Raw genomic sequence first — 27,939 nt, forward strand, 5'->3', positions numbered from 1 at the left:
AATAGTGAGTACAGTAACACCATCTGTTCCTTTGGAAAAAAATCAATTTTCAAAGCTCAGTTTATTTGTATTGCTACAGACCAGCTGTAAGCTGTTAACAAATTATTTTATTTGCTATATATTTATATATCACTAAAATTACTTATTTTTATAGTTCATTTGTTTTCATTAAAGGCTCTGGAAGTTTTCATGCAATATATATATGTATATATATTATATATATTATATATATTATATATATTATATATATTATATATATATATTATATATATATTATATATATTATATATATTATATATATATATATATATATATATATATATATATATATATATAGCTGTGTTTAAAAAAAAATTAAGAGACCACTTGATCACAAACCATCAAACTAAGCAGAACTGCTTGAATTTTTACACCAGGAGTGCAGGCATTAAGTTATCCAAAAGCAGTGTGTAAGACTGGTGGAGGAGAACATGATGCCAAGATGTATGAAAACTATGATTTAAAACCAGGGTTATTCCACCAAATATTGATTTCTGAACTCTTAAAACTTTATGAATTTGAACTTGTTTTCTTTGCATTATTTGAGATCTGAAAGCTCTGCATCTTTTGTTATTTCAGCCATTTCTCATTTTCTGCAAATAAATGCTTTAAATGACTATTTTTATTTGGAATTTGGGAGAAATGTTGTCTGTAGTTTATAGAATAAAACAAACATGTTTATTTTACTCAAACATAAACCTATAAATAGCAAAATCAGAGAAACTGATTCAGAAACTGAAGTGATCTTTTCATTTTTCCAGAGCTGTGACACTAGGTCTCATCGTTGTCTGCAGTGTTTAGTCTGCTGTCTGGGGTGTGTATACTGCACATGCTGCAGACTGGGCACACCCATCGTGTGTGTGTGTGTGTGTGTGTGTGGCCTAGTCTGCCCTCAGCTTGATGCATAATTAAGCAGTGGCAGTTTGGATGCCAGACGCAGGCAGGTTACAAGGTGCAGAGTGCTGCAGAGGGCACACACACACACACACACACACACACACACACACACACACACACTCTACACACACACACCACCCACCACCAGCACAAGCTCTCAGAAACAATATGGTGGAACCATTGGTGGAACGCTGCCCACTCTGGCCTGTCCCCTGATGTCTGAGCAGCAGTGTTTATGACCCTGAGAGAGAGCAGAGACAATAAGGGGCGGAGCTGCATGAATAAAACCATCAGGAAGTGTGACTGAGGCAAAGCAGCTTAACTCCGCTCTGAGGGCCTATTAGAGGATACATGGAGAGGAAAGGAGGAAATCGGTGAACAAGAAAAAGGACAAGAAAGAACAAGAGAAGAAGAGGAAAAATCTGCTGCTTCTGTACAACAAGCTGCAGGGCTAAAACTGTGTGTGTGTCCTGAGAGTGTGTGTGTTGTGAATGTAGCCTACCGATGCTACAACTACAGCTAGTGATAGTAATAATCACGATAGAGGCTTTTCACACCTTAAATTCAGTGTTTTTTTTTTCATTATTTTTAAATGTTCTGCATTGTACATTTAATACTTTATTTAATACATTTAAAACCTCTTGCTTAGATTAGACAGTTTTGCACATCTTCGCTGGATTTTCTCAGTCAGTTTTATGAGGTAGAGTCACCTGGAATTCAGGCTTTCAGTTAACAGCTGTGCTGAACTCATCAAGAGTTAATAATTTGAATGTGTTTGAGAGCATCAGTTGTAAAGTAGTGAAGAGGTAGAGTTACATGTATACAGTGAATAGCCCTATTTGAGTAATGTTCTAATCCAGAGCCACTCAACTAGCCAATCCAAGCAAGAGCCACTCAACTAAGTAAAGAAAAAAATACATTTATGGTCACTTGATCAGAAAAAGATTAGTTTCAAGAACTTTCAAAGTATCCTCAAGTGCAGTCATTGCAAAGACCATAAAAAAATATGATGGAACTGGCACTCATCAGAACCTCAACAGGAAAGAAAAGAGCAAGAGTTTCCTCTGTTGTACAGGATAAGTTCATCAGTTTCCAGCCTCAGAAACTGCAACTAAATACTTCTTCACAGAGTATTTTTTTTGGTTTGTTTAACACTTTTAAGTTACTGCATAATTCCTTATGTGTTCCTTCATAGTCTGTATCAGTTCACTGTGTGTTAAGACTGCATGATATATCATTCAAGCATCATCATCTTGATGTGCACATGTCCCGTAGTCACATTGCAGGATGTGTGATATCTCTTAAGGCAATTAAATCAAACACGTCATGTTACAATGTTTTGAGTCTTGACACAAGAAGTAGATACACAGCGCTGTCTCTGTGTCTGTGTGAGTGACAGGCTGCTGCTGCCTGAGAAGCACGAGGGGGAGCACCAGCATGAGCGTGAAGGGGGACTGTTGTTTTGCTGTTTTCCTCGGGTTTTAAGAGCTCGGCACTGACTCAGCTCTTGATTGGTCCTGACCTGAGACAGCACACGGATGAGGGCGGGGCTTATGACGTCATATGCCCTACATTGTTTAATATTGTGATATATATATATAGTAGGGGTGTCACGATTCTCTAAATCCTCGATTCGATTTCATTTTCGATTTGAGGGTCACGATTCGATTCTCGATTTTCTTGTTTTTTTTTCTTGTTATTATTTTATGCCTCATAAAATTTAAATAATATATTTATTATTATTATTATTATAAATATTATAAATATTATTATTATTTATTAAGATATATATGGTAATGCCATCTAGTGACTTTTTTTGGTAGCAACAGTGTGCACTATTAAAACAAGCAGTTTATCAGAGCTGTGTGTGGATGGCTGGTGAAACTGCTCATTACATGAAGCTGCAGTTCTTCATCCAACCACTAGTCGGAGCTGCAGCAGCAGCACAAGCCCCGCTCTCTTCACTCAGTCACTACTTCAGTACAGCCCAGCCACGGGCTACAGAGCTCAGCCAGTCCGTTTTTACTGTTTCTGTAAACAAATAAAGGTTTTAACCCCACTAACCGGATAATACAGCTCACTACAGTTCATCTTTCAGCCCAAGCAGCTAACAGCAGCAGGTTAGAACAGCCGACACGGAGTCACTGCTCGGATTACATTATAAACAGGTCAGTTAGCGCGCTGCTAACCTCAGGATGTTTATAACTACGGAGTTTAGTGGACACACCACGGCCGCCAGGTAAGTCTTTTAAAGGCTACTGAAGACTATTAAAGGCTATTAGAGGTTATTGAAAGCATTATTGGGGGGCAGAAATCAGTACAGGCTGGTTAGATAAGTGATGTGGTGAAACTGTGACTAGCGCTGTCACAGTGATGTTTATTAACGTCATTAAAACAGATTTTGTCAGGTATTGTCTTATAAATATTTACACATAACTTATATCTCTCCTGAAAAGCTTTTATTTTAGTCAGAAACACGCTTGTGTTTACTTTATCTGAGAGAAAGATGTTTTTTTAATTCAATGGAAAGCAACAGGTGTAGTCAATTATAAGTTTAAGATTTTTAATCCACCTCACTGTGATCTATAGTCAGTGTTCTCAAGTCACACTGACACACGCATTTCAGCGAGTTCACACGCTCTCACCTGCGCGCACCCACCCCTCCGTTAGATACAGATACAAAACCTGCGCGCCCAACCCCCGCCCCCCCTCCCCCGTTGGACAGATAAAAAAGAGTGATCACACTCCCGCCGACACTCAAAACTTGAGAGCCCTGTCTATATTTCTATAAATCCGTTTTCAGTTTCTCCTCCGTGGTTGAAAGGCAGCTGTCTCTCACAGCAGAACTGAGGGCGGGGCTGCGCTCATGCAGTGGCTCTCTCTATTTAAATGAATAGGATGCGCTGTGTTGGTGCCGCGCCATTTGCGTAGCGCGCGCGGGAGGGATCGTCAATCCTCTTTTTGACTTCGATACTCGAGACCATGACCTCATTTCGATTCGATTTCGATAAAATATCGAGATCGTGACACCCCTAATATATAGTCGAAAAAAGAAAATTTGCAATGTAAATTTTTCCCCAATATTGTGCAGCCCTAATGTGTTTGTTCTTGTTTTGCTACAATATCAGCTTTGGTCTGAGAAGGTAAATCCCATAACCCAGCTCTGGTTATTGAGGGCCTTGAGGTTCATTGATGTGCAAGGGGAACACGGGCTATCCCATCTGGTCCTGCTGAGTACGGGACAGTGAGGATTCAGACTAAACAGAGTGCCTTTACTAATCTGTGTCATGTCTTACTTATCTAAAACATCTACATGCTATTTAATGGAGGACGATTACTTGAATTGACGAGTCTTACTTTCTTTTATATCAAATTAATGACTAGGTACTGTATACTAGGGCTGCACGATATTCAAAAAATGTTTACATTGCAAATGTTTTTTTTTCTGACATATATATATTGCAATATTAAACAATGCATGGCCCATGATGTCACCAGCCCCGCCCCCACCTGCTTACTGTCTCACGTCCGGACAGATCAAGAGCCGAGTCAGCGCTGAGCACTCAAAACCTTTCAAAACCCGAGGAAAACAGCAAAAAAACAGTAAGCTGCTCTTAAATCAGGCATTTAAATTGCTTTTTAAAAGGTAAGTAAGAGTTTTTTCTGGGATTAAAAGTGTGAATTCAGCTGTAACTGGAAATATCTGCACTGCAAAACTGTGCTGGACTGAGGAGCACAGCTTTCCACACGTGCTCACGTTTACAAGCATGTGCCCAACCACGTGGATGGAGGCCATGCAGTTACCTCATGTTTACTCTAAAGTATCTCCATTCATTACTCTGTAGGTAGAATAGAAATACTAGGGTTTAAAAAAATACTTCTGTAGAAATGGAAGTTTCAGCACAAGCTTTTTACTCTTAAAGTAAAAGTGTAAAAGTACTGGATTCAAAACTACTTAAAGGCTACTATTTTAATAAACGTTAGCAGTAAATAATCTCAAAATAACAACAAGTATAAAACAGAAAAACAGTAGAACATATGAAATACATACTTTTTATATGACCAAAATTTATTAGACTAAAACATGTTGGTTTTCATCGACTAAAACTTGACTAAAACTAATAATATCCGATAAACTAAAATGTAAGTAAAACTATTATACATTTTAGTTAAAAGACTAAGACTAAAACTATATGAAAATCACCTGTTAAAATGAACACTGTGATATACTCTTGTATTTTTTGCTTTATGTAATTGCCTGCATTCAGGGAGTGGAATAATCCTTTGATTAAATATAATTTTATAAAAAATCCAAATGATATTGCAATTTAAATTAAACAGACAAATAATGTAAAGGGTCTGATTTTTTTATAGAGTATTGTCCCCTTGTACTTGTTTTAAGGGCCAAACGTGGGAGGTTCCAGACCTGTTTAGATGTATAATAACTTTTTAAAATTAATTTAAAAACTGTCTGAGTAACTTGTGCCCACCTGGTAAGATGTGGACATCCTAGTGTCCGCCCACGAGGCTCTGAGCTGCTAGTGATTTTGGCCATATCTCCCTTATTCTGTAACTTATGAATAAAAAGAAACCTTTAAGTGTAGCAGAAAGTGATTTGATTTATATCGTGATTCATATCGATATCGGCTGATATGGAAAAATATATCGTGATAAGATTTTTTCCATATCGCCCAGCCCTAGGAGTAACCAGGCTATTTTTATTAAAATGTAAGGAGTAGAAAGTTCAGATAATTCTGTGAAAATGCAAGAAGTAGTTTTTGTACTTGATTTGTATTTGATATTTTTGGAAACAGAGGTGGGGATCGGCCAGGCCTAACCAAGTTTGCAGTCTGTTGCATTACAGCAGGGGTGTCCAAACTACGGCACGCGGGCCATTTGCGGCCCGTTTCCTTTTGTGGAGGTATTTTAGAAATAGAATGAAAGTTGGCCCGCTGTTAAGCAGGTTTTTATAATGTGAGATTCAAAGTTTGAACGCTAGGTGTCAGAAACGGGCCAAAGAGTCTAAAAGCGGAGAGAGTGTGCATTTCTAGCGCAGAAAAACGGGCCAAAGAGTCTAAAAGCGGAGAGAGTGCGCATTTCTAGCGCAGAAAAACGGGGCAAAAAAGTCTAAAAGCGGAGAGTGCGCGCATTTCTAGTGCAGAAAAACGGGCCAAAGAGTCTAAAAGCGGAGAGAGTGCGCATTTCTAGAGCAGAAAAACGGGGCAAAGAGTCAAAAAGCGGAGAGAGTGCGCATTTCTAGTGCAGAAAATGGGGCAAAGAGTCTAAAAGCGGAGAGAGTGCGCATTTCTAGAGCAGAAAAACGGGGCAAAAAAGTCTAAAAGCGGAGAGGGTGCGCATTTCTAGCGCAGAAAAACGGGGTTAAAGAGTCTAAAAGCGGAGAGAGTGCGCATTTCTAGAGCAGAAAAACGGGCCAAAGAGTCTAAAAGCGGAGAGAGTGCGCATTTCTAGTGCAGAAAATGGGGCAAAGAGTCTAAAAGCGGAGAGAGTGCGCATTTCTAGAGCAGAAAAACGGGGCAAAAAAGTCTAAAAGCGGAGAGGGTGCGCATTTCTAGCGCAGAAAAACGGGGTTAAAGAGTCTAAAAGCGGAGAGAGTGCGCATTTCTAGAGCAGAAAAACGGGCCAAAGAGTCTAAAAGCGGAGAGAGTGCGCATTTCTAGCGCAGAAAAACGGGGCAAAAAAGTCTAAAAGCGGAGAGAGTGCGCATTTCTAGCACAGAAAAACGGGGCAAAAAAGTCTAAAAGTGGAGAGGGTGCGCATTTCTAGCGCAGAAAAACGGGGCAAAGAGTCTAAAAGTTGTCTAGAGTTTAATATTAAGAGACATCATGAAATTAAACATCAATTTGAAAAATCTTAGTTTACACAACACTGTCAAAGATAAAGAGAGTAAGTCAAGTAAAATGGTGTGTAAATGAAATAATCAGGAAACATGTATTATTTAAAGTGGTATATTTCATTATTTGTTTTATTACAGAGTCTGTGGCCCGTGACTTCAAATATATTTCTCCTTCTGGCCCCAAACAAAAAAAGTTTGGACATCCCTGCATTACAGCCTCATACACCCCCACCGTGTGTGTGTGTATGTGTGTGTTAGGATGCATTCAGTGCACAGACTGGGATGTTTAATCGAATCTATCTAGAATCGTTCAGAGCGTAAAAAAGAAAGCGCTCTATTCACTCCTCTAACACCAGAAGAAAAGCTGCAGTGTGGAGAGGAAGCTCACCAGGGTTCAGAAGTAAAGAAAGATTCAGGAAGTGTTCAGAGAGCGTCTCGCTGCAGTGACATATTGAGGCGATGCTCTTATGCAGAGTGATATTCAGCGAGTACCAGAACGCCGCTGACTGAAGCTGCTTACTGTCACTGAGGAGAACAGAACAGAACAATCAGGCTGTGGATTAAAAAACTGTGGATTTGAGCTTCTGTTTTCTATTCAAAGACTTCATACTAAGTCCTGAAAGTTTCAGGAGGAAAACAAGCTCAGTCTATTAATGCATTTAAATTTAATGTTTATTTATAGTTGAATCAACGTTGCATTATGATTTTGATATTGCAACTAGGGGTGGGCAATATATCATATACCATATATCGTGACACAGAAATATCATGATAATAAAAATCCATATCATGATAATAGGGCTGTTCTGTCTTAAAAGTAGTCTATTATTTACTGTGAAGCTTTAGGTGTATTTATTGTATAATTGTTTTAGTTTGCAGTTTATATGCATGCACTAAATATTCTGCTATATTATTTGCTGCATTATATTAAGTTATATTATTTATTTTGCCACATTATGATTATACTGTTATACTATTATACTATATTCCTGAAATGAATGAATTATTTTAGTTTTTCTATATCGCCAAGTATATCGTTATCGCAAAAATACCCTGAAATATCGTGATATTATTTTAGAGCCATATCGCCCACCCCTAATTGCAACCTTTTACTAAACTATAGAAAACATGTTTAATTCTTTATTATTTATGTTTTCGGCCCAGACTATTTAAGACTAAATAGACCAGGAGGACTATAAGACTTTATTTTGTATAGGTTTGCATTAAGGTTTTGATTAAGAAAAAAAAACAGGGACATAAGCAAACATGAAACTCACAAAAGAAATTGAAAAAAAAGGAAGGAAAAAAAATCTTCACTATACTATAATTGACTGAGAGATAAAAGGCCCTGTTTTAGTGATCTATAAGTCAGTGTGTCTTTGCTATCGTAACAACGGGAAAAGTACACCTTGCACGACTCAAAAAAAATAAAAATAATAATAATTAATTTAAAAAAATAATTTTGCTTTCTTTTGCTATTGTGGCTGAATGCAACCAAACTTACAGCAATGAAAAAAAAAAGTATTTTCCAGAGAGTAAAGACAGTTACTCCAACAAAAGCAGAATAAACTATTTAATACCCTTGATTTCAGAAGAAGCAATGAATGTGCGTCCTTTTTAGTACATAGTGTTTGTCTCAAAAGTGCATCAATACAAATACTCAAGTCTTAAAATATCCCTTTTTTGATTGTTAATAAATTAATACATAATTAAATAAAAGCTACATATATAGAGCTCTGTAAAAAAAAAAAGGTAAGACCACTTAAAAATGATGAGTTTCTTTGATTTTACCAAATTGAAAACCTCTGGAATATAATCAAGAGGAAGATAGACAATCACAAGCCAACAAAACCAAGCTGAACTGTTTGAATTTTTGCACCAGGAGTAAAGCAGCATAAAGTTATCCAAAAGCAGTGTGTAAGACTGGTGGAGGAGAACATGATGCCAAGATGCACGAAAAGTCTTTTGTCTTCTTTTCAATTTAAGAAAACACTGTGTACTATGTTATCTGCAACTAAAACTTATTTTTTATTTATTAAAACTTACTTTTATCTAAACCATATCATTAAAAAATATTTTAGTTTAATTTACATTTCATTACCTGAGCATTTGCATATACCAGTAAATCTTTTATTTCTTTATGACGGTTCATGATACTTTGATCTTATTTACATTTTTCCCCCATTACAATAAACCATATTTGATTTAATAGAGCAAACCACAAAAAACACGGTTTTAAGAAAAATGCCTTTATTTTACAACTTTAAAAAGCAATTTAAAGCACACAGATTCAACTCTTTTATATAAACTTTAACTTTAGTTCTTTTTTTTTTCCTGCATAAAAACGGTGGCATGTGCACATTGTGCTTGCATTGCAAACTCAGTCCAGCCTCTCGGGGCTCTCGCGGTTTCGGCTGCTCGTCCAGCTCAGCGGTTTATTGCATACGTCACACGTGTGACGCCTCACGTGTCTGCGTCCAGGAACGTGCAGAGGAGGAGGAGGAGGAGGAAGAGGAAGTGTAGGATAAGGAAGAGATTAACAAATAGGGAAAAAAACAGAAGAAACTGAACAAATGATAAATACATCAATCAAGCAAAACATTATGACCACCTTTTATTATTGTAATCTTATTATTATTTGGGTGGAGGGTCATTTATTATCAGCACGGCAGTAATGAACACTGGTCTATGAGGTGTTGGGCTACGTTCACATTACCAGGCTAAAGTGACTCAGATCTGATTTTTTCACGGCTGTGTGAACATGCCAAATCTGATTTTTTTCAAGTCACTTTTTTATATGTTGCTCTAAATCGGATACGTATTTGATCCATGCACATGCAACATGAATGTGCATGGTTAAATCAGCGGAATTCATGTGTCTTTTTCACACTTTTACGCATTAGCGCTACGTGCTTCTCTCTCGTACCCATCACACATCTCTTGGTGCAGCTGTGCAGCTATAGCTGCAAAAAAAACAGCAAAAGCAAACCACCTGGACTTTTTTCACCTCCTCGACCTGAGCATGAACTTCAGACCAGCTGTTTATTCTCCACTCCAGCAAAAGATGCTCAACATATGAGCTTCTAACAAACGCATCCATTTCCCTTTATAAAGCTACAAGTCTCGTCTCTCTAATATGACGTTTTTTGTTGTTGGTGAAGAAGGAGACGTTTATACACTGGGTATTAACGTGAGGTGTTTCAGGGACAGATTTGTTCACATTACAGACAGATCACTTACATTTGTGAATGTGAACCGTCAAGATTGCCAAATTCAATCTGAGCAAAAAATCAGATTTGACCAATGTGTCTTTGTGTAAAGTGAACGTAGCCTTAGAGACAAAAAGCGTGTGATGGTATGAATGGAAGTGGATCAGTTACACTGCAGCCAGCAGTGCTGCTGGAGTTCTTAAACACTGTGTTTAATCCTTTTAGTGTCCTCCACTCTATTAGACATTCCTACTTACAGCTGCTCCACTTTTTTGTAGATAAAGTAAAGTAAAATCAGGGGTCGGCAATTAAGTTAATTTTCAAAGCCATTACATGTCGGGCCACAAAATAAAAAATCTGTTTTGAAAAATGAAGTGTAATGGGATGGATGGAGTGCTGCTACAGACTAGTAGCTCTCCAGCCAAGAGGGTTGTTGAACCCAATTGCAGAATAATTTATCTGAAAGCAGGTAAACCGAAGAATAAAGAAAAAAATAAATAAATAAATAAACACTTTACTCCTCACGCTGGATCGAACCCGTGTCATCTGGGTCGCGGTCCAATACACTACCGCTGCCCTGGATAGTAAATTGGTACACGACCGGGGAAAAAATGGCCTTATAAGGAGATAGGAAGCCCAAGAATGGGTGGAAACTAAAGTCACGCCTAGCGCGACAGAGATAGACGGGGGAGGAATATAAATAAAAGCTCACCAGTGAAGCATTTTATTTAATATATATATATATATATATATATATATATATATATATATATATATATATATATATATATATATATATATACACATTTGTTTTATTTTTTGTTTTATCATCATTCATTATAGTTCCAACAACTTTGCCTATTGCCAATCCCTGCTCTAGTGTTTCATCAGTGCTCACAAGTAGGTGGTCATAATGTTATGCTCGATCAGTGTGTACACACTATAATAAACACACAGTACACAGTGAACCACAGTAGCAGCTCTCAAACAGAAGGCGTTGCACGTCGTCCAAGAAAAACTCAAAAAACACTAATAAAAAGACAATAAAAGAAAGTACGATTAGAATAAATTAACAGAGGAAACTACAGTTGTGCTTTAATGCTGTTTATAGAAACAGCTAACCGTAACGCTGACCCTCCCCCGTGCCTTTATTAAGGTTTCCCTTCGAAATATGTAGCACTGAGGCGCTAACGCTAAACAAAAACAAATAAAGTTGCACACTTCCCCATAGACTCACACACAGCTGTGATTACAATAATATCCTCCTGTTTCCCTCTTCTCTACTCTATAGAAATCTTAGAATACAAAACTAAACATTACAAGGCATTTTTCCCCTGTGAAGGAAGGCAAAACACACCCTCAGACACATATTCCTATTTATGTCATAGCATCTCTCCATTAAAAAAAAACTAAGAAAAAAAAAAACAAAGAAAGGAAGAATCGGCGGCACTCCTCTGTGGATTTCAGCACACAGCACTTCACAGAAACACAGAGAAAAAACAGAAAACCAAGAGAGACGAAACCAAAAAAAAAGAAAAACAATCAAACTTTATAAAGACTTTGGTATAAACAAAACAAGCCCCTTACAGTCCCTTATGGAATTTACTTATTCTAGCATTATTTTTTTTTTATAAAAAAAAACAAAGTACCCATACCGCCTTTATCCTGCTGTTTCTTCCTCTTTTATAAAGTCCTGCTAAGTGACGAGTATGAAATGTGCATAGAAATATTCATGAGATAAATGGTTACGCTAGAAAAACAAGCATGCTCAAGAGAAGTAAAAAAAAAAAAAAAACTTAAAATAGCTCATCATATAAAATAACAAAAAAGAAAATAAATGAAATGAAAGTAACATAAGAAAATAAAAAAGAAAGAAGAAAAAAAAAACTACTGTCAGTTTACACAGAGAGGTCCCGTATGCCATATTAAGGTTATAGAACTACAGAGTCCACACACAACCTGAACTCAATGCCCAACAAACACCAAGCCAAGCAACAATCACTCCAACTCGAAGGTCAGGTGGCTGAAAAGTTCAGTTTGTCAATAGTATTGATTTTTTTTAATATTCAAAGAGAAAATAACTAATTTAACCACAAGTTTTCAATCACTGTTCATATGAACTAACTTTCTGCATTGCAATCTCATAAACATTACAGTAATACGTCATATACAGTACCAGTCAACATTTTGGACACACCTTCTAATTTAAAGTTTTACATTTTTTTTAATCTACATTGTAAATGAATAGTGATGGAACACATAAGGAATCATGGAGTAACTTAAAAGTGTTAAAAACAAACCAAAATACTCATTTACAAAATACAAAATAGCATTTAGGTGCTCTTATCTGGGGTGCTGTTTGTTAACTTGTGGTTTCTGAGGCTATTAAATCTGATGAACTTATCCTGTACAACAGAGGAAACTCTTGGTCTTTCTTTCCTCAGGTGTGCCTGGTGAGTGCCAGTTCCATCATACCGTTTTTGATGGTCTTTTTAAAGTCGTTTCTTGCCATAATATGAATTAGAACATTACTTAAATATTCACTATTCACTGTATACCTGTAACTCTACCTCTTCACTACTTTACTTTAACTGATGCTCTCAAACACTTTATTAAGAGACAAGAAATTCAAGTAATTAACTCTTGACGAGTTCAGCACAGCTGTTAACTGAAAGCCTGAATTCCAGATGACTCTACCTCATAAAGCTGACTGAGAAAATCCAGCCAAGATTTGTAAAACTGTCTAATCTAAGCAAGAGGTGCTGCTTTGACGAATCTAAAATATAAAACATATTCTGGTTTTGACTGAATATGAACTGAATTTAAGGTGTGTCCAAACTTTTGACTGGTACTGTACTTAGAAAAGCATATTGTCAATATGATCCAATAATTTCTCGCAATACGATATACAAATATAGTCATATTGCCCACCAGCTCTTAATATAAAAGGAGTGATGTTAGGAAAGAGCATGGCCAATTGCCCTCTCGCTCTCCCTCTCTCTCTGACTCTGGCTGCTGATGCCGAAGCAGCGTTAGCTTAGTCCTTTAACAACATGGGGTCAGCTGTTGGTGTCTGCTGGGTCATAATGCCTCTCTACAGCTTTGCAGTGTGCAGAGCTCACCAGCGCACTATTACTGCTGCTGCTACTGAGGTTAAGAGGTCAATGCCTCTGAGGACCAAGTATTGACAAGGTCAAACACTTTACACACAGACGTGCACGCTCTGCTGTACATCTCAATTTCTCAGTTCAAGCCACCGCTAAGGCTAAGGGGGACTACGGTGCAAGGTGTAGGATGGGGGAAACTGAAGATGAATTTAGTAGAATTTAGTTTTAACATTGTTTTTCAACCTAATATCCAGCTGCCACATCAATCTTTAAAACACACACTTTGAGGTCAATGTGAAATTGGGTGAATTCAAAGAATAATAGCCAAACATTAACATCACCTCCATATTTCTACACTTGTCTATTTTTTTAGTTTAGTTCTATATAGGGGTGTGTAATATCATATCGTACGCAATAATATCGCCAACATTTTTGAATATCGTGAACGATAATATACCCTGAAATATCGTCATTATCATACTGTTCCCATTTCCTTTTATATATCTATATCTAGAGACTATATCTTTCCAGTATCATTTATTTTACTTTAATCCTGGATATATGGAGATATTTTAAGGGTATTATTAGGATTATTAGTATCATGACATTCTGGATCATTTAATTCTGTTATTAATCTGATAAAATTCTTGTATTTCTTAATGTGCAGTAGTAGAATTTAATTTTAATTTATTTGCAGTAGTGTATATCGAAATATATATTTTTTATTCAGTGTTCTGTCATATCGTCCAGAGTATCGTTACCGCGAAAATACCATGAAATATCGTGATATTATTTTAGGGCCATATTGCCCACCCCTAGTTCTATATCAGTTTCTCTGTATACATTATTATCATCCTTGTTTCACCCTGTTCTTCAATACTCAGGGGATCAGCTCTGATTAGTATGTGTGTATGTGTGATTAGTGTGTATAAGGTGTTAGTGTGTGTTGCAACAAGGTGTGTTTGATCATTCTGGTATTTGTATACCAGTCAAGTTTGGGTACACCTTTTCATCCAATGTTTTGGTTCAACTCCCCTTTAGTTGAGTAGTTCTTGCAATAATATGGAGTATTATAGAACATTCATCAAATATTCACTATTCACTGTATAGCTGTAACTCTACCTCTTCACTACTTTACAACTGATGCTCTCAAACACTTTATTAAGAGGCAAGAAATTCAAGTAATTAACTATTGATGAGTTCAGCACAGCTGTTAACTGAAAGCCTGAATTCCAGGTGACTCTACCTCATAAAGCTGACTGAGAAAATCCAGCAGAGATGTGCAAAACTGTCTTTATCTATTTTAGCAAGTTTGTTCAACACTTTCCAAATAGTTTGGATGATTTTGGCATTAACCTGCAATGCATATACAATTGAAATAATGAAAAGCCACTGAATTTAAGGTGTGTCCAAACATTTGATTGGTACTGTATATATCGTCAGTGTCCTATTAAAACGCTTCTTTTTTTTTTTTTATCGATTTTTAGTTTACTACGTCATTTGAACAGACAAACTGTCTCGTCCACTGTGCCAAAATTTCTTGATGAATGGACCAATAGAAACTCTTCAAAATTACCTGAAATAAACTATTTTTACATTGACTTCCATTGAAAGTTCACAAGGATTTTTCTCTCTCCTGTAAAGTTGCAGTTTTGGAGAAAAGTGTTTTTAATTGGACAACGAAGATATGTAGTATTGTTATATATATATATATATATATATATATATATATATATATATATATATATAATAGTTTATTTTAAATTTATTTTCATTTATTTTTTGGAATTTGCAACCATTTATCAATATATTTTAAATCAGCAGATCTAATCTCCTTTAATAATATCTACAGTTTATATGTAGAAATGTGTGTGTACTCAGTTCTGTGCTCTCTACTAATAATTCAATAATTTAAACATCTGATACGGATGCAGCAGAGAGAGATCAGGTTGAAAACGCTGGAATTTAATCTAATTGCAAATATAGAAAGAGAAAAGGGCAGGCTTTCAGACGCCGAGGCATTGATTAAGTGTTATTTCTTTGGGCCTATTTTTCCTTTTCTACATTGGTTATAAGCACTAATAGCAATTGTTTTGACAGGTTATTGGAAATAATGGAATTTATCTTAAAATGAGCGATGCTTTTACCCCCTCAGGCCACTGGTAAGATTTGGCTCAGTGAAGATGATCAGTAAAAGCGTGTAAAATGTTCTCCTTTGCTCTGAATGAATATTAATGTCTGGGTTTTCTGCAGTAGGAGTGTAAAAGAATACCAATATATCGAAGTATCGCAATATTTTGCAATGTTTTTCAAAAGCAATGAATTGTTTCCTTTAATTATTAGTTTAAATGCAAAGATTGGTGTCAGAAGTGGTTGATTTTAGTGTTGTGTTTAAGCCCCGCCCACTAGATAGTAGAGTTGGATAAACGTTAAGGGTTTTATTACTCAGATTTTTCAACATTTTCTACAATTTGATTTAAACAAGTGGATTATATAATCGTAACCCCTATATAGTCAAGTTCTTGCCGTTACTCAGCCCCCCTAGTCTGCAGTTTACTCTGTGTGTAACACATACTTTAATTATGACAGATTCTTTTCTTTTAGTTTTGCTAAAATATAATCTTTCCAACAATGTAAATCCAGTTAATTTTTGATGAAAAAAACAAACAAACCGATGGTTTAACATAATCAAAAGGAGATGCTCATGCTACAATACTGCAAACATCCATCCATAAACGTCCCTTACATACAGCCAGAAAACGGCTGAGAGAATAGAAAAGTGAAGACCGTGTAAACCACCGGCTCTGAGTCTGTAAACACACTCTCACCACACACACACACACCACATACACACGCAATCAATGCCAATAAAGTGCATGACCAGTTTACCCACACACACACACACAGACACACAACAGTCAGTCACTGATAGCAAGTGATATTTCACCCAAACTGACCACACTAGTTGAAGAAGAAAAAATATATATATATATGTATCGCAATATTTAATTTTGCAATACTGTTTTCATTTTCAAACACGCAGTATTATTTTGTAATTATAAGCTTACATTTAAAGGCTGGTAGCAGACAAGTGATTTATTTAGTGTTGTGTTTGTATTTCTGTCATTAGATCCCAGAGATCCTGTTCTGATTGGATAAAAAGTTTCATAAATATGATTGTGTGTTCATTACAGCTCTGAAAAAAAAATGAGACCACTTAAAACCTCTGGAATATAATCAAGAGGAAGATGGATGATCACAAGCCATCAAACCACCAAACTGAACTGCTTGAATTTTTGCACCAGGAGTAAAGCAGCATAAAGTTATCCAAAAGCAGTGTGTAAGACTGGTGGAGGAGAACATGATGCCAAGATGCATGAAAACTGTGATTAAAAACCAGGGTTATTCCACCAAATCCTGACTTCTGAGCTCTCAAAACTCTATGAACATGAACTTTATTGAGGTCTGAAAGCTCAGCCTCTTTTCTTGGTTGTTATTTCAGCCATTTCTCATTTTCTGCAAATAAATGCTCTAAATGACAATATTTTTATTTGGAATTTGGGAGAAATGTCCGTAGTTTATAGAATAAAACAACATTTTCATAATGTTCATTTTACTCAAACATAAACCTCTAAATAGCAAAATCAGAGAAAGTGATGCAGAAACTGAAGCGGTCTCTTAATTTTTTCCAGAGCTGTATATGCAAAAGCAATTTGGGCACTGCTGGACAGTTGAATTAGCATGTTTTATCAATGTCTTGGCATGCAGATTCAGCAAATTCCAGATTCCTCTTCCAGTACATGCTGCATTGATCTGCCAACAATGCCGCATCACTAGGCAGCTAACAACACACTTGGAAGAAATTGCTGGATCCTCAGCTCTGATAAATTGGCCAAAAGACACCTGTGCTGGAAGCATCATGGCCCAATGGAAGTGATTCATGGAAAGAACATGGTCACTTGGGCTCTCTCTGGCTCTGGCAGCTGATGCTGATGCTAAAGCAGCATGACCCCCGATTCAAAGTTGTGATAGAAGAACAAAACATGCAATTTGACCAACAATGCCCAGACCTTTGCATTTGACCACATACCTTAGAGTAGGGGTCACCAATTATGCCTCCCCACAAAAGCTATCACCACTCGGGTTTACACCTAAATCGCAAATCTAACAAATACACCAGGAGTAAGGCTGGTGTCCCCTTAGGTCTTGCAGCTTAGAACAACTTTCTTATACAGTTTCTTTTTCCATTTAAACCAAATTGCTTTTCCTTTTTCAGTGGCCATGAATATTTAACAGTGTCTTATTTGCTACTCAAACATGTTCCCACTACAAGAAAGAGAGAAAATTGTGGAAGAAAATGATCGTGTTTTCTTTAATCCTGACTGAAGTGCATCCAAACATAGCTAATCTCACTAGGCTCAACTCTCGCTTGCTCTCTCGCTCTCAAACCTGGAAAATGAACAAACAATTCCAACACCCATGCATACACACACACACCCACACACACATTCATACACACACCACAACCACCCTTTAACACCGCGAGCAGTCGCATTTGTACTTAATTAGAACCTCTAACCTCTAGCACAGAGATGACAAGCGCTGCAATTACGGTTTCAAACCCCTAAAAGCCCAAGAGGTCAGCCGTAGCTTGTGGCTGGAAACTTCTGCGGACTGCAGCTAGCTTGCAGTGGACTATTCCCATAGTGCTAACTGCACAAGCTAATTCGGTTCCCTGCATTGAGAACCAGGCCTTCCTGGCAGAGTTCCAGTCAGGGGAGATCGTGATACTCCCCACCATTGTTCATTGTCGCCTTTGCTCGCCCTTGCTTGCTCTAGTTGTGCTTGGCCCGGCCTCCTTTCAGGTAGCTTTTCCAGCGCTTGACGAAGTCCCTGAAGATGGGAGAGTTGTCTATGGTGCCCAGCAGCTGCAGCTGGTTGATGTGTGTGGTGTGGTAGTCCCAGCGTGCCAGATTGGGCGCCGTGCCCAGCATGAAGTGTCGAAGGTCATAGATGGTGCCCGAACCCGTGTCGTACAAGGGCACCATTGCCTTGAGTGATTCCATGCCTTTGCTGTACAGCTGAGAAGCTTCTCTTCCCTCTTTGTCACCCGCAGTCTGTGTCAGATCGAACAGGCCAATGAGGGAGTAAATGAAGCCATTGAGGACAAAGGAGCTGGGCGTGGTTGGATACTCCTCATACCAGTCGTACTTGTTCATGAACACGGCTTTCACGCCGTGCTGCTCTGAGGGCAGCTTGTACGGACCCGTGGCCTTAAGGGCAGCCTTGAGGTACATGTCATCCTTAGTCAACAAGTACGCCCGCACCAGAGTGGACATAGCCTGGCCCTGCGCCATGGCCGAGTACCACCCTGGCTCAAGAGGCCGGAAGCCCTCGCCCAGCTTGCGAGTTACCATGATAGGCCACCCGCCTCGCTCGTCCTGGTTGCGCACCAGCCAATCGCTGGCTGCAAAAAACGCAGCCATGTGTGAAGTGGTGGAGATGGTGATGTTGTCAATGGCCCCCCGACCTCGCAGCACAAGCTTGACCACCCGCCGTGGCATGGTCTTAGTGGCTTTGACCGCTTTGGTGTTCGACAAGCCGATGCCCTTGCGGAGGTCGGTGAGGAGGTCGCGGGTGACCGTCGTCCAGGCTGTCCGTGGGCCGATCCCGTACGTGATGTCCCGGTCCTTGAAGGCAATGAGCTGGGTGGAGGTGACGTAGTGGATCACGAAGGGCGCCCCCTTCTCTGTCGTTTCGAGGACAACCGACACGCTGCCATTGGAGGCGAACTTCAAGTCGAAGGAGATGATGAAGTCCTTCGTGTTGCCGAGTGGAAGAGAGATGCCTTCAGAGTTTTCTGTCGAACAGAAACAGAAGCAAAGAGTTGTTAGTTAAAAAAAGGACACAAATAGACTCAGAATAAAGTCCTGTGTAGGGCTGAAAGTAATGATCATTTTTGGTAGTCGACTAATCTGATTTTTTTTTTTTTCTTTGATTAGTCAACGATTATTTCTGAGATGTCCTCCATCTCTAAAAACGACAGAAAAAACAGCTGAACATGAGATTTAAAATGCATTTCATTTTCTAGATGTTGTTTAAACATGTTTTGGAGACACAGACTAAGTTGTCTCCCACTGCACTTCTGTCCCCAGCACATTGTGTAATGCAGCACTGTTACAAATTAACGATTAGTCGACAATTACATTTGTAGTTGACAATTTTAAATAATCGACATTGACGATTATATCAACTAATCGCTGCAGCCCTAGTCCTGAGGGTCCTGGGTTCACATGTGTCACCGCCCCCATTGGTTAATTAGATTGAGAAGAAGCCACAGCAGGAGAGAAGGCACATTTCACATTTGGCAGAGATCCTAGTATGAGGGAGAAAGGGAAGGAGTTTGAGGAAAACGCTTCAGAAGAGCAAAGGTTCCAGAACATACTCATCCCTGCAGAAGACATTAGAGAGATTCAAGTTGAGCAGCAAGCCTTAATCAGCCTTTCTAATAATCAGTCTTATCTCTTCCTCAATCTAAGGCCGCTGAAGTGCACACTCAGTGCCTTATCTAAAATGCAGCTCTCTCTAATAAGCCTGGATTATACTTAAGCATCTGTTTTTGCCTGCTGTTTCTTTCGCTGGCAACTTGAAAAGGTTTCTTAAAAAAAAAAGAAGTATGCTTCAGCGCTTCTTCTTAGATAGACATGAAACCTAAATTCAGACTGATGATTGATTTTCCTCCCTAATTTGGAAGGCCAATTATCCCACCTACTCATGAGGAAGAGGACTCTCAATATCACCAGTAATGCCCCCAAGGCTACGTTAACATTCCCAGACGGAAGTGACTCAGATCTGATTTTTTCATGGCTGTGTGAATGTGCCAAATTAGATTTTTTCTATTTTTTTGGACATGAATGTGAACAGTCAAATCAGAATTCATGCGTCTTTTTTACACTTTTACGCATGCGCTACGTGCTTCTCTCTCGTACCCACACATCTCTTGGTGCAGCTATATCTGCAAAAAAACAGCAAAAGCAAACCGCCTTTTTTTTTTTTTACCTCCTGGACCTGAGCAAGAACTTCCGACCAGCTGTCTACTCTCCACTCCAGCAAAAGATGATCCACATATGAGCTGCTAACTCATCCATTTCTCTTTATAAAGCTATGAGTCGTCCATCAATTATGAAGGTTTTTTTTGTTGTTGGTGAAGGAGACGTTTATACACTGGGTATCAATGTGCAGAATGTGAGACAGCGTTTCAGGGACAGATTTGTTCACATTGCACACAGATACAGATCACTTCCATTTGTGAATGTGAACAGTCAGGTTAGCCAAATTCAATCTGAGAAAAAAAACATTACTGGTACATTACTCCCACCCAGAGAGAACAAGGGGCACAATTACGCTCTCTCGGACTCTGGTTGCTGATGGCAAGAAACATGACCTGAAATTCAGGTCTATCTACCCGGATTGATTTTCTTAATAGTCTGGACAGCAAGAACCACATGAAATCAGTTTTTGGGGGTGTTTAAAATGCCATTATAATCAGATTAGTAGAGATGCATCTCAGTCTGGATGCTCAATTTGGATTTCAACGCAAAAAATCTCATTAAATCCAGAGTGAGGATCCAAGTGTGAGAAGAATGCTAAAGGTTAGTTAATGATGCCAAACTCCATACCACAGTAACCCACGTAGCTACGCTTGTGATGTATGTACACACATCTTTTCTGATCACTTGCAAATAACGGTGCGGAAATAACCGTCTCAACATCTCAACAGATCAGACCTGGAATACAGTCTGAACATAGCTTAAGAAGCCGTGAGGAATAAAAAAACAGAGAGCCTAAGAGAGGTAAAAGAAAAAGATCAGCAGAAAGAGGTGAGGGATAATTTTAGGGACCTTGTGGAGGACGGTCTGGCTTGTGCGTGCTTGTGTAACTGTTTAATGCACTCAGAATTCCATTACTTAAGGCAATGTAGAGAGTAAGTGGATTCATAGCACTCGTGTCTGAATAACCCCAGTCGATAAAAGATCACGAGGCAAGATGGTGAGAGGAAAGGAGTAACCAGAGAGAGGAGAGATTGAGTTATGAGAAAAACAGGAAGAAGAAAGGGAGAATTAAGGCCAATTTATGCTTCTGAGTAATATTTACAGCATAGCCTGAAGGCTGGTTTAGACTTCTACGTTGAGTAAAAGCAGGAACTACGATGTAGCCTGCGTGAGTGCCCTATGGTGGGCATGTGTAGGCTGAAACATGAAGGCTCGGCGGACCAATCACAGCTGCTGCTGTCTGCGTTGAGTGATGTGTAGTTACATTTCTGGGAAGGTATGTAACAGGCTATAACACAGTGTACGCAGATATCTGTAGACTATAGCACAGATTTGATGCAGAAGCATGGACTGTGCCTTGGCATACCCTGAGCCATTGCCTTGTACTCTATTTATTTAGATCGTCTGTCTGCCTAAACGCAACCCGATTCTCAACCCGAACTCGGGAACCCGGAACCCGAAAGGGCTTAAAAGCAAAGTTTAAAGAAACTAAAGATGCAAATCCAAAAAGTGGCCATGGCTAAAAAAAAATAAGTTCAGCTGCAGGCACTGGAACTCCTTGATGGCTCCAGTGATGCTGGTGAAGATGAAACCGAAACTTCAGGTTAGGAGCAAGAACTGTTTAGAACAATGTCAGTTAGATACAGATCGCATAAAAAAAATTGTGAACAGCCTTAACAAACATTGGATTTAGGCCACATTTACTCTTTACTAACGGTTGAGAGAGAGGGGGGGGGGGGGGGAGACTTATTGATATATCTTATTCATTTATCTTTTTTTATTATTTATTTATATGATTTACTTTTATATGTAAGACGTATATATATTTTTTTATATGTATTATTTATTTTTTACCTTTTGTATATTAACTTCTTGTTTCATTGCTTTGGCAAAAAAATTAATTGCAATTCGTGCCAATAAAGCCAATTGAAATTGCGAATTGGAGACAGAGACTTAGAGAGACAGAGAGAGAGCCTTAGCTTTAGAGAGACAGAGCCTTAAAGAAACGCTGAGCCTTAGAGAGAGCCTTATCCTTAGAGAGAGTGCCTTTACCTAAGAGAGCGCCTTATCCTTAGGGAGAGCACCTTAACATAAGAGAGCGCCATATCCTTAGAGAAAGCCTTAGAGAGAGCGCCTTAACCTAAGAGAGCGCCTGATCCTTAGAGAGAGAGCCTTAGGGAGAGCGCCTTAACCTAAGAGCGCACCTTATCCTTAGAGAGAGCACCTTATCCTTAGAGAAAGCCTTAGGGAGAGCGCCTTAACCTAAGAGAGCGCCTTATCCTTAGAGAAAGCCTTATCCTTAGAGAGAGCGCCCTATCCTTAGAGAGCACCTTAACCTAAGAGAGCGCCCTATCCTTAGAGAAAGCCTTAGAGAGAGCGCCTTATCCTTAGAGAGAGCCTTAACCTTAGAGAGAAAGAGAGAGAGAGAGAGAAAGAGCAAAAGCGAAAATCCTGCTGGAGAGCTTGGAGATCCAGTGTGTCCCAGCTGACTCTGCTCTAATCAATGTTCTATGTGATGACACCAATTACTGCTGGGCAGCACAATAGGCCAGCTAATTCTAATAGCTATTGATTATCTCAGTGCTAAAAAGCCCTACTGTATTATTAAATACATATCACTGGCCAACAGAGGAGGCAGATAGCTGCACTTTCACTACAGCTGGATAGGCTGGGGGTTTGGGGTTTGGGGTTTTGGCTTGGTGGGCGGGGGGGGGGGGGGGGGCATTTCTGTGTACAAATATTGATTTTGTGACAGACTTTAGGATACAATGCAAAGCTACTGATTAGAGAATTAAATGAACAAATTAAGAACAAAAGGTTCTAAGAGAGGAAATTATGAGAAGAGCGAGGGAGAGCAGGAGAAATAGGTTTCAGGGACGAGTGGAGAATAGTGCTGCACCAGTAGTGTCGAAGTAGGGGTGTGCCATATCATATCATTTCCAATACTATCACCAATGTTTCTGAATATTGTGTATGATATTATACCCTGAAATATAGTGTCATATCACCCACCCCTAATTATCTACTAGAGACAGATTATATCAGTCCAGTATCATTTATTTTACTTTAATCCTGAATATATGGAGATTATATAGAGTGCATTATTAGTTTCATGACATTCTGGGTCATTGACTTCTGTTACAAATCTGATAAAATTATTGTATTTTTTAATATCTCAGTTAGGGGTGTGCCATATCATATTGTATGCAAACATACAATTTTATTTTCATTTTGTTGCAGTAGTGTATTCTTAAAATTATTATTTTTTACTTCAGTGTTTTGTCATATCACCAAGAGTATCATTATTGTGGAGATACCATAAAATATTGCAATATTATTTTAGGGCCATATCGCACACCCCTGGAGCAATATATCGTACATACAACTAAATACTTCAATATATTGATATTTTCTTACACCCCTATTTGATGCTAATAAAATTTGAATTTTGTTGCAGTAGTGTATTTTGGAAATTATTTTTTTGAATTCAATGTTTTGTCATATCGCCAAGAGTATCATTATCACGAAAATACGATAAAATATCATATTATTGTAGGGCCATCAGGGGCATCAGTACATCACCCTAGGAAAAGATGGATAAAAGAATGAGAGAATGAAAGAGCAGAAACAATTTGAAGATGCAGCAAAAAAACAAACTGTAAATCCTATATTGAAATTATTCCCCAGTGTAATGCATTCTAAGAGGATTATAATACATTTCTGACACAAGGTTCAGTTTTTATTATTAGGTGAAATAATCAGGTGGGGAAGCTGAAAGGCAGAAGTTTTAAATTCAAGTCATCTTTGCTGGATTATACATCACCTGTCAAAAGTTTTAGAACTCCTCCCAAACAAGCTGCTTTTTAATTTTATCTTTATCTTAACACTACATTTTATTACTGCATTTCTTCACCTGTCAGACTAACTCTAATTCTTTTCTCCATTGCTAAATCTGAGACGTAGTCCAATCATGTTGTTAATCTGAGCTAAAGGCTAAATGTGCTGTTGCCATGTGGGTCAGCCAGACGCCACTACAGACAAATTTTTTATTAAATCCATTTCCAAAGCTCAGTTTATTTCCATTGCTACTTACCAGCTGTGAAATTAGGATTCAGGTTTCCTCCCACAGTCCAAAAAGATGGAGATCAAATGGTAAATTGGATATAAAAAAAATAATGTATGTATGACTGTGCCCAGATATGGATTGGCACTCTGTTCTGGGTAAAATGCTGTAGTGCCTAATGCAGTGCTCCAAGTGGATGGTTGTTTCTGGTTGAGAGTAGGCTGTATGCTATTGGCTGCTGCTTCTCGGTGTGTGGATGAGTATAATTGGTTTTGTGTATAATAAAAAAAAGCATGCTTGTAAAGCACCCTTTTTTTTCTTCAAAAAAACCCCCAAAAGTACTGTTTTTTCGTTTTTAATTCATCTGTTTTTCTTAAAGGCACAATTTTATAAACTTATATAAACTCTGTTCTGGGTAAAATGCTGTAGTGCCAATGCAGTCCTGCAGGTGGATGGTTGTTGTTTCCGGTTGAGAGTAGGCTGTATGCTATTGGCAGCTGCTTCTCGGTGTGTGGATGAGTATAGTTGGTTTTGTGTATATAAACAAAGAAAAAAAAAAAATTTTTTATTTTTTTTTTTAGTTCATTTGTTTTTCTTAAAGGCACAATTTTGTAAACTGGATTTTGTACCACTTCCAGTTATCTACTGAACCATAGGAGCTTAAATGGTAAAAATAACAGGAAAAAAAATGGGGTGTTCTAAAACTTTTGACCGGTAGCGTATATAATAAAACATTGAAAGAAGTAAGGAATAATTGAGTAATTATAGGAATGTAAATATATGTAAGATAATGGTGATTGAGGGCAGTTCTGCTCGAGTACCTGGCGGCGTGTTGAACAGGCGGACGGAGGATGAGCGGGTCTTGTCGAAGCTCCTGGTCAGGGAGCATCCTCTGGGCACGCTCCATGCGCTCGGCTTGCTGTCGCGCTCCTCGGCGGTGTCGTACACCTCCACGTGAGGAGCTCGCTCCGTCAGGTTCTTACTGTAGTGGCTCAGGCCGTACTGAGCTATCTGAATAGCGTAGAAATATCCCTGAGGGCCCCACTGAGTGGACAGGGGGACTCCTGTAGGGGACAGAAAGAGAAAAGAGGGGGGTGAGGGTGGCATCTTTCACTTTTTTAATAGTAGGGCTGTGTATTGGCAATTTAATATATTGCAATATATTGTGATCTTGTAAGTAAGGATATATACCGTATATTTTGCACTATAAAGTGCACCATATTATAAAGCACACTTTCAATGAATGTCTATTTTCTGTTCTATTTTCATACATAAGGCGCACTGGATTATAACATACATTTTAAGAGACACTATAGGGAACCTCTAGTTCAGCAGGTCTCGCTGCTGGGTGCTGGTGGTGGGGTGGATAATAAGTTAAGTAAAGTTAAGCTTAGTAAACAAAACTAATAAAAAAAAAACATTTTCTTTTAAAGTCAAACGAGTGCTGGATGTTAAAGTAAACAGATTTCTAACCTGAAAACTGTATATTTGGTTGAGTAAAGCACTTCCGTTTATTAACAGTAAGCTTAGATTCCAGAATTCCTCCAGCACTAAGGCTGGAGCATTAGCATGAGCAACTAACTGCTCCAGCAGTGCTAGCTAAGGTTAGGAACAGGCTACAGGCTGATAATACCTCACCTCTGAACAGAGAAATAGCGAGTGAGGTTAGCAGTTAATGCTAATGCTGCTCCAGCAGTGCTAGCCGGGGTTAGGAGCAGGCTACAGGCCGATACTGCTCACCTCTGAAAGGGGAAATAGCAGTTAGTGGCTAATGCTACTCCAGCCCCGGTGCTGACGAAATAAACTGAAACTCCTGAGTAACACTGCAATTTGGTGAAGTGGCTTTACTGCTCCTTAATACCTCACCGGTAAAATTCATACATAAGATGCACTGGATTAAAAGGCACACTGATGATTTTGGGAAAAATCAAGGGATTTTAAGTGCGCTTTATAGTGCAAAAATACAGTATTTGCAATTGTTTAAGGGTATTTTCTCATTTTCATTTGGGCCAGTTAAAACAGACTCCTGTTCCTTTGCTTATTTTGATTTGGTCCCTTTGGGCAGGTGTGAAAAACGGTAATTACACTCTGGTGTGGACAAACACAACCACACAGAGATCAGCGAGACCAGCTGGTCTTGGTCCGGTCCCAAACCAACAGCAAAGCGGTTAGTTTGGGGTGAGAACGTGATTTGGTGTTGATCCGACCCAACTAACAAGTCTCGCTATCTTTAATAAACTCCTGAAGACAGAGCTCTTCAAAGAGCACTTACTCTCCTAACACCTCTAACACACTAACTACTTCCTACTAACCTCATTTCCTTCTTCCCCTCCTTCACTCCTCTATCCTATTATTTCCCTTCGACCTCCTTTAAGCCCTACCTAAAAATGTTTTATCTTAACTTCTATTACTTTTGAACTTGACTACTGTAAGTCGCTTTGGACAAAAGCGTCTGCCAAATGTAATGTAATGTAATGTAACAAATCTATTCCTCAAGTTTGAGCTAAACTGCTGTTCAGGTGCAGTTTAACCTGATTAATTACCCAAATATCAACTATAACATTATAATCACCATCTTGTTTCTGCTTTTCTTAGCTGGTAGCTGGTATTAATATAGTGGCTGAAGCTTGCCAACATCATTAATCCTAGATTTTTTTTTGTATCATCAATTATTGGTTAATTGAAATAACTAATCTTTTTCTCAAATGAATAGAAATAGTATAAAGAGCTTATTAAATAGCAGGATTCATTATGGATCATTAAAGATACTTCACTTTAAAAGTACCAAGTAATCATGCAATGAAGAAAAGAAATCCTGTATAGAAGAAAAAGATGGCTCAAGATGCTCAATAATCGTTTTATAACAGCATTCTGAATCTTAATCGAATCCAAAAATATGGCGTCTAGAAATTCTCAGATGTCTAGATGTAGGTTATTTGAAAAACGCTATGAAAACTAAGGACCACTAATTTCAGTCTGCTGCAGTTAAATCCATCCACTCAGATTTAAGTGGTCCAAAGGTTCCAGACGGCTAAAAGCATTATTTATTTATCTATTTCTACAATGTCACCGAGGGATATTCTGGCACTACTCCAAAACTCCAATGTCTACATCTCAGTTTGGACTGCTTTTTGAAAGTGGTGATCCAATCAGAACATACTGTATTTCACAGCCAAAAAAAAAAAAAAAAAAAAGAATATATTAGACGAACAAAAACACCACACAGGCGACACTGCAGAAATTGGCACAAGACATAAAAATATGTAAAGACTAGCCCTTAAAATAATATTCTTAATTGCATATGGGGATGATTGACAAGTAACATGGTGGCAAAGAACCAGAGGCAACAACTGGCATATTGGAAGTAAACTATAGAGTTTATTATGTCTTTATATCAATTTATTAAATGGAGAAATAAGTAATATCTAACAGTTTTCAGAAAAAAACAGGCTATTGGACAATATTTCTCTAATTTAATCGATCTTGAAAGATAATCAGATTAAATTGAACTCCAATCAACTCTTCCATTTAGTCTAGTGTTTGTAATTTTGCTGTTTCTGTGTTACACTCATATTGTAGAATGTGTAAAACTAAAATGTTTTATGGAAGTAAGACAAAGAAAGACGCTTAACCCTACTAACAGGATACCCTTCTCAAGAGAGCATTTTTTCAGCCCATAGAGTTTGAGACAGATATAAACTCATACTGTCGAATATGT

General features: G+C 38.3%; 1 protein-coding gene across 4 annotated transcripts in view; it reads right to left on the reverse strand.

The window, feature by feature from the left end:
• Positions 1-9,023: 9,023 nt before the first annotated feature.
• Positions 9,024-27,939, reverse strand: part of glceb (glucuronic acid epimerase b) — a 134,183-nt gene continuing 115,267 nt past the window's right edge. For 3 of the 4 annotated variants that reach the window (XM_049470970.1, XM_049470969.1, XM_049470968.1), the window contains exons 5-6: positions 25,043-25,285; positions 9,024-18,966 (exon numbers count right to left, since the gene is read on the reverse strand). In XM_049470970.1, coding sequence (XP_049326927.1) covers positions 17,942-18,966; positions 25,043-25,285 — 1,268 coding nt within the window. In that variant the 3' untranslated portion in view covers positions 9,024-17,941. The remainder of the gene's footprint in view (positions 18,967-25,042; positions 25,286-27,939) is intronic. The other variant, XR_007429064.1, reaches the window with a different exon arrangement.

Source organism: Astyanax mexicanus, chromosome 23 (assembly GCF_023375975.1).
Source record: "Astyanax mexicanus isolate ESR-SI-001 chromosome 23, AstMex3_surface, whole genome shotgun sequence".
Taxonomy (NCBI): Eukaryota; Metazoa; Chordata; class Actinopteri; order Characiformes; family Acestrorhamphidae; genus Astyanax; species Astyanax mexicanus.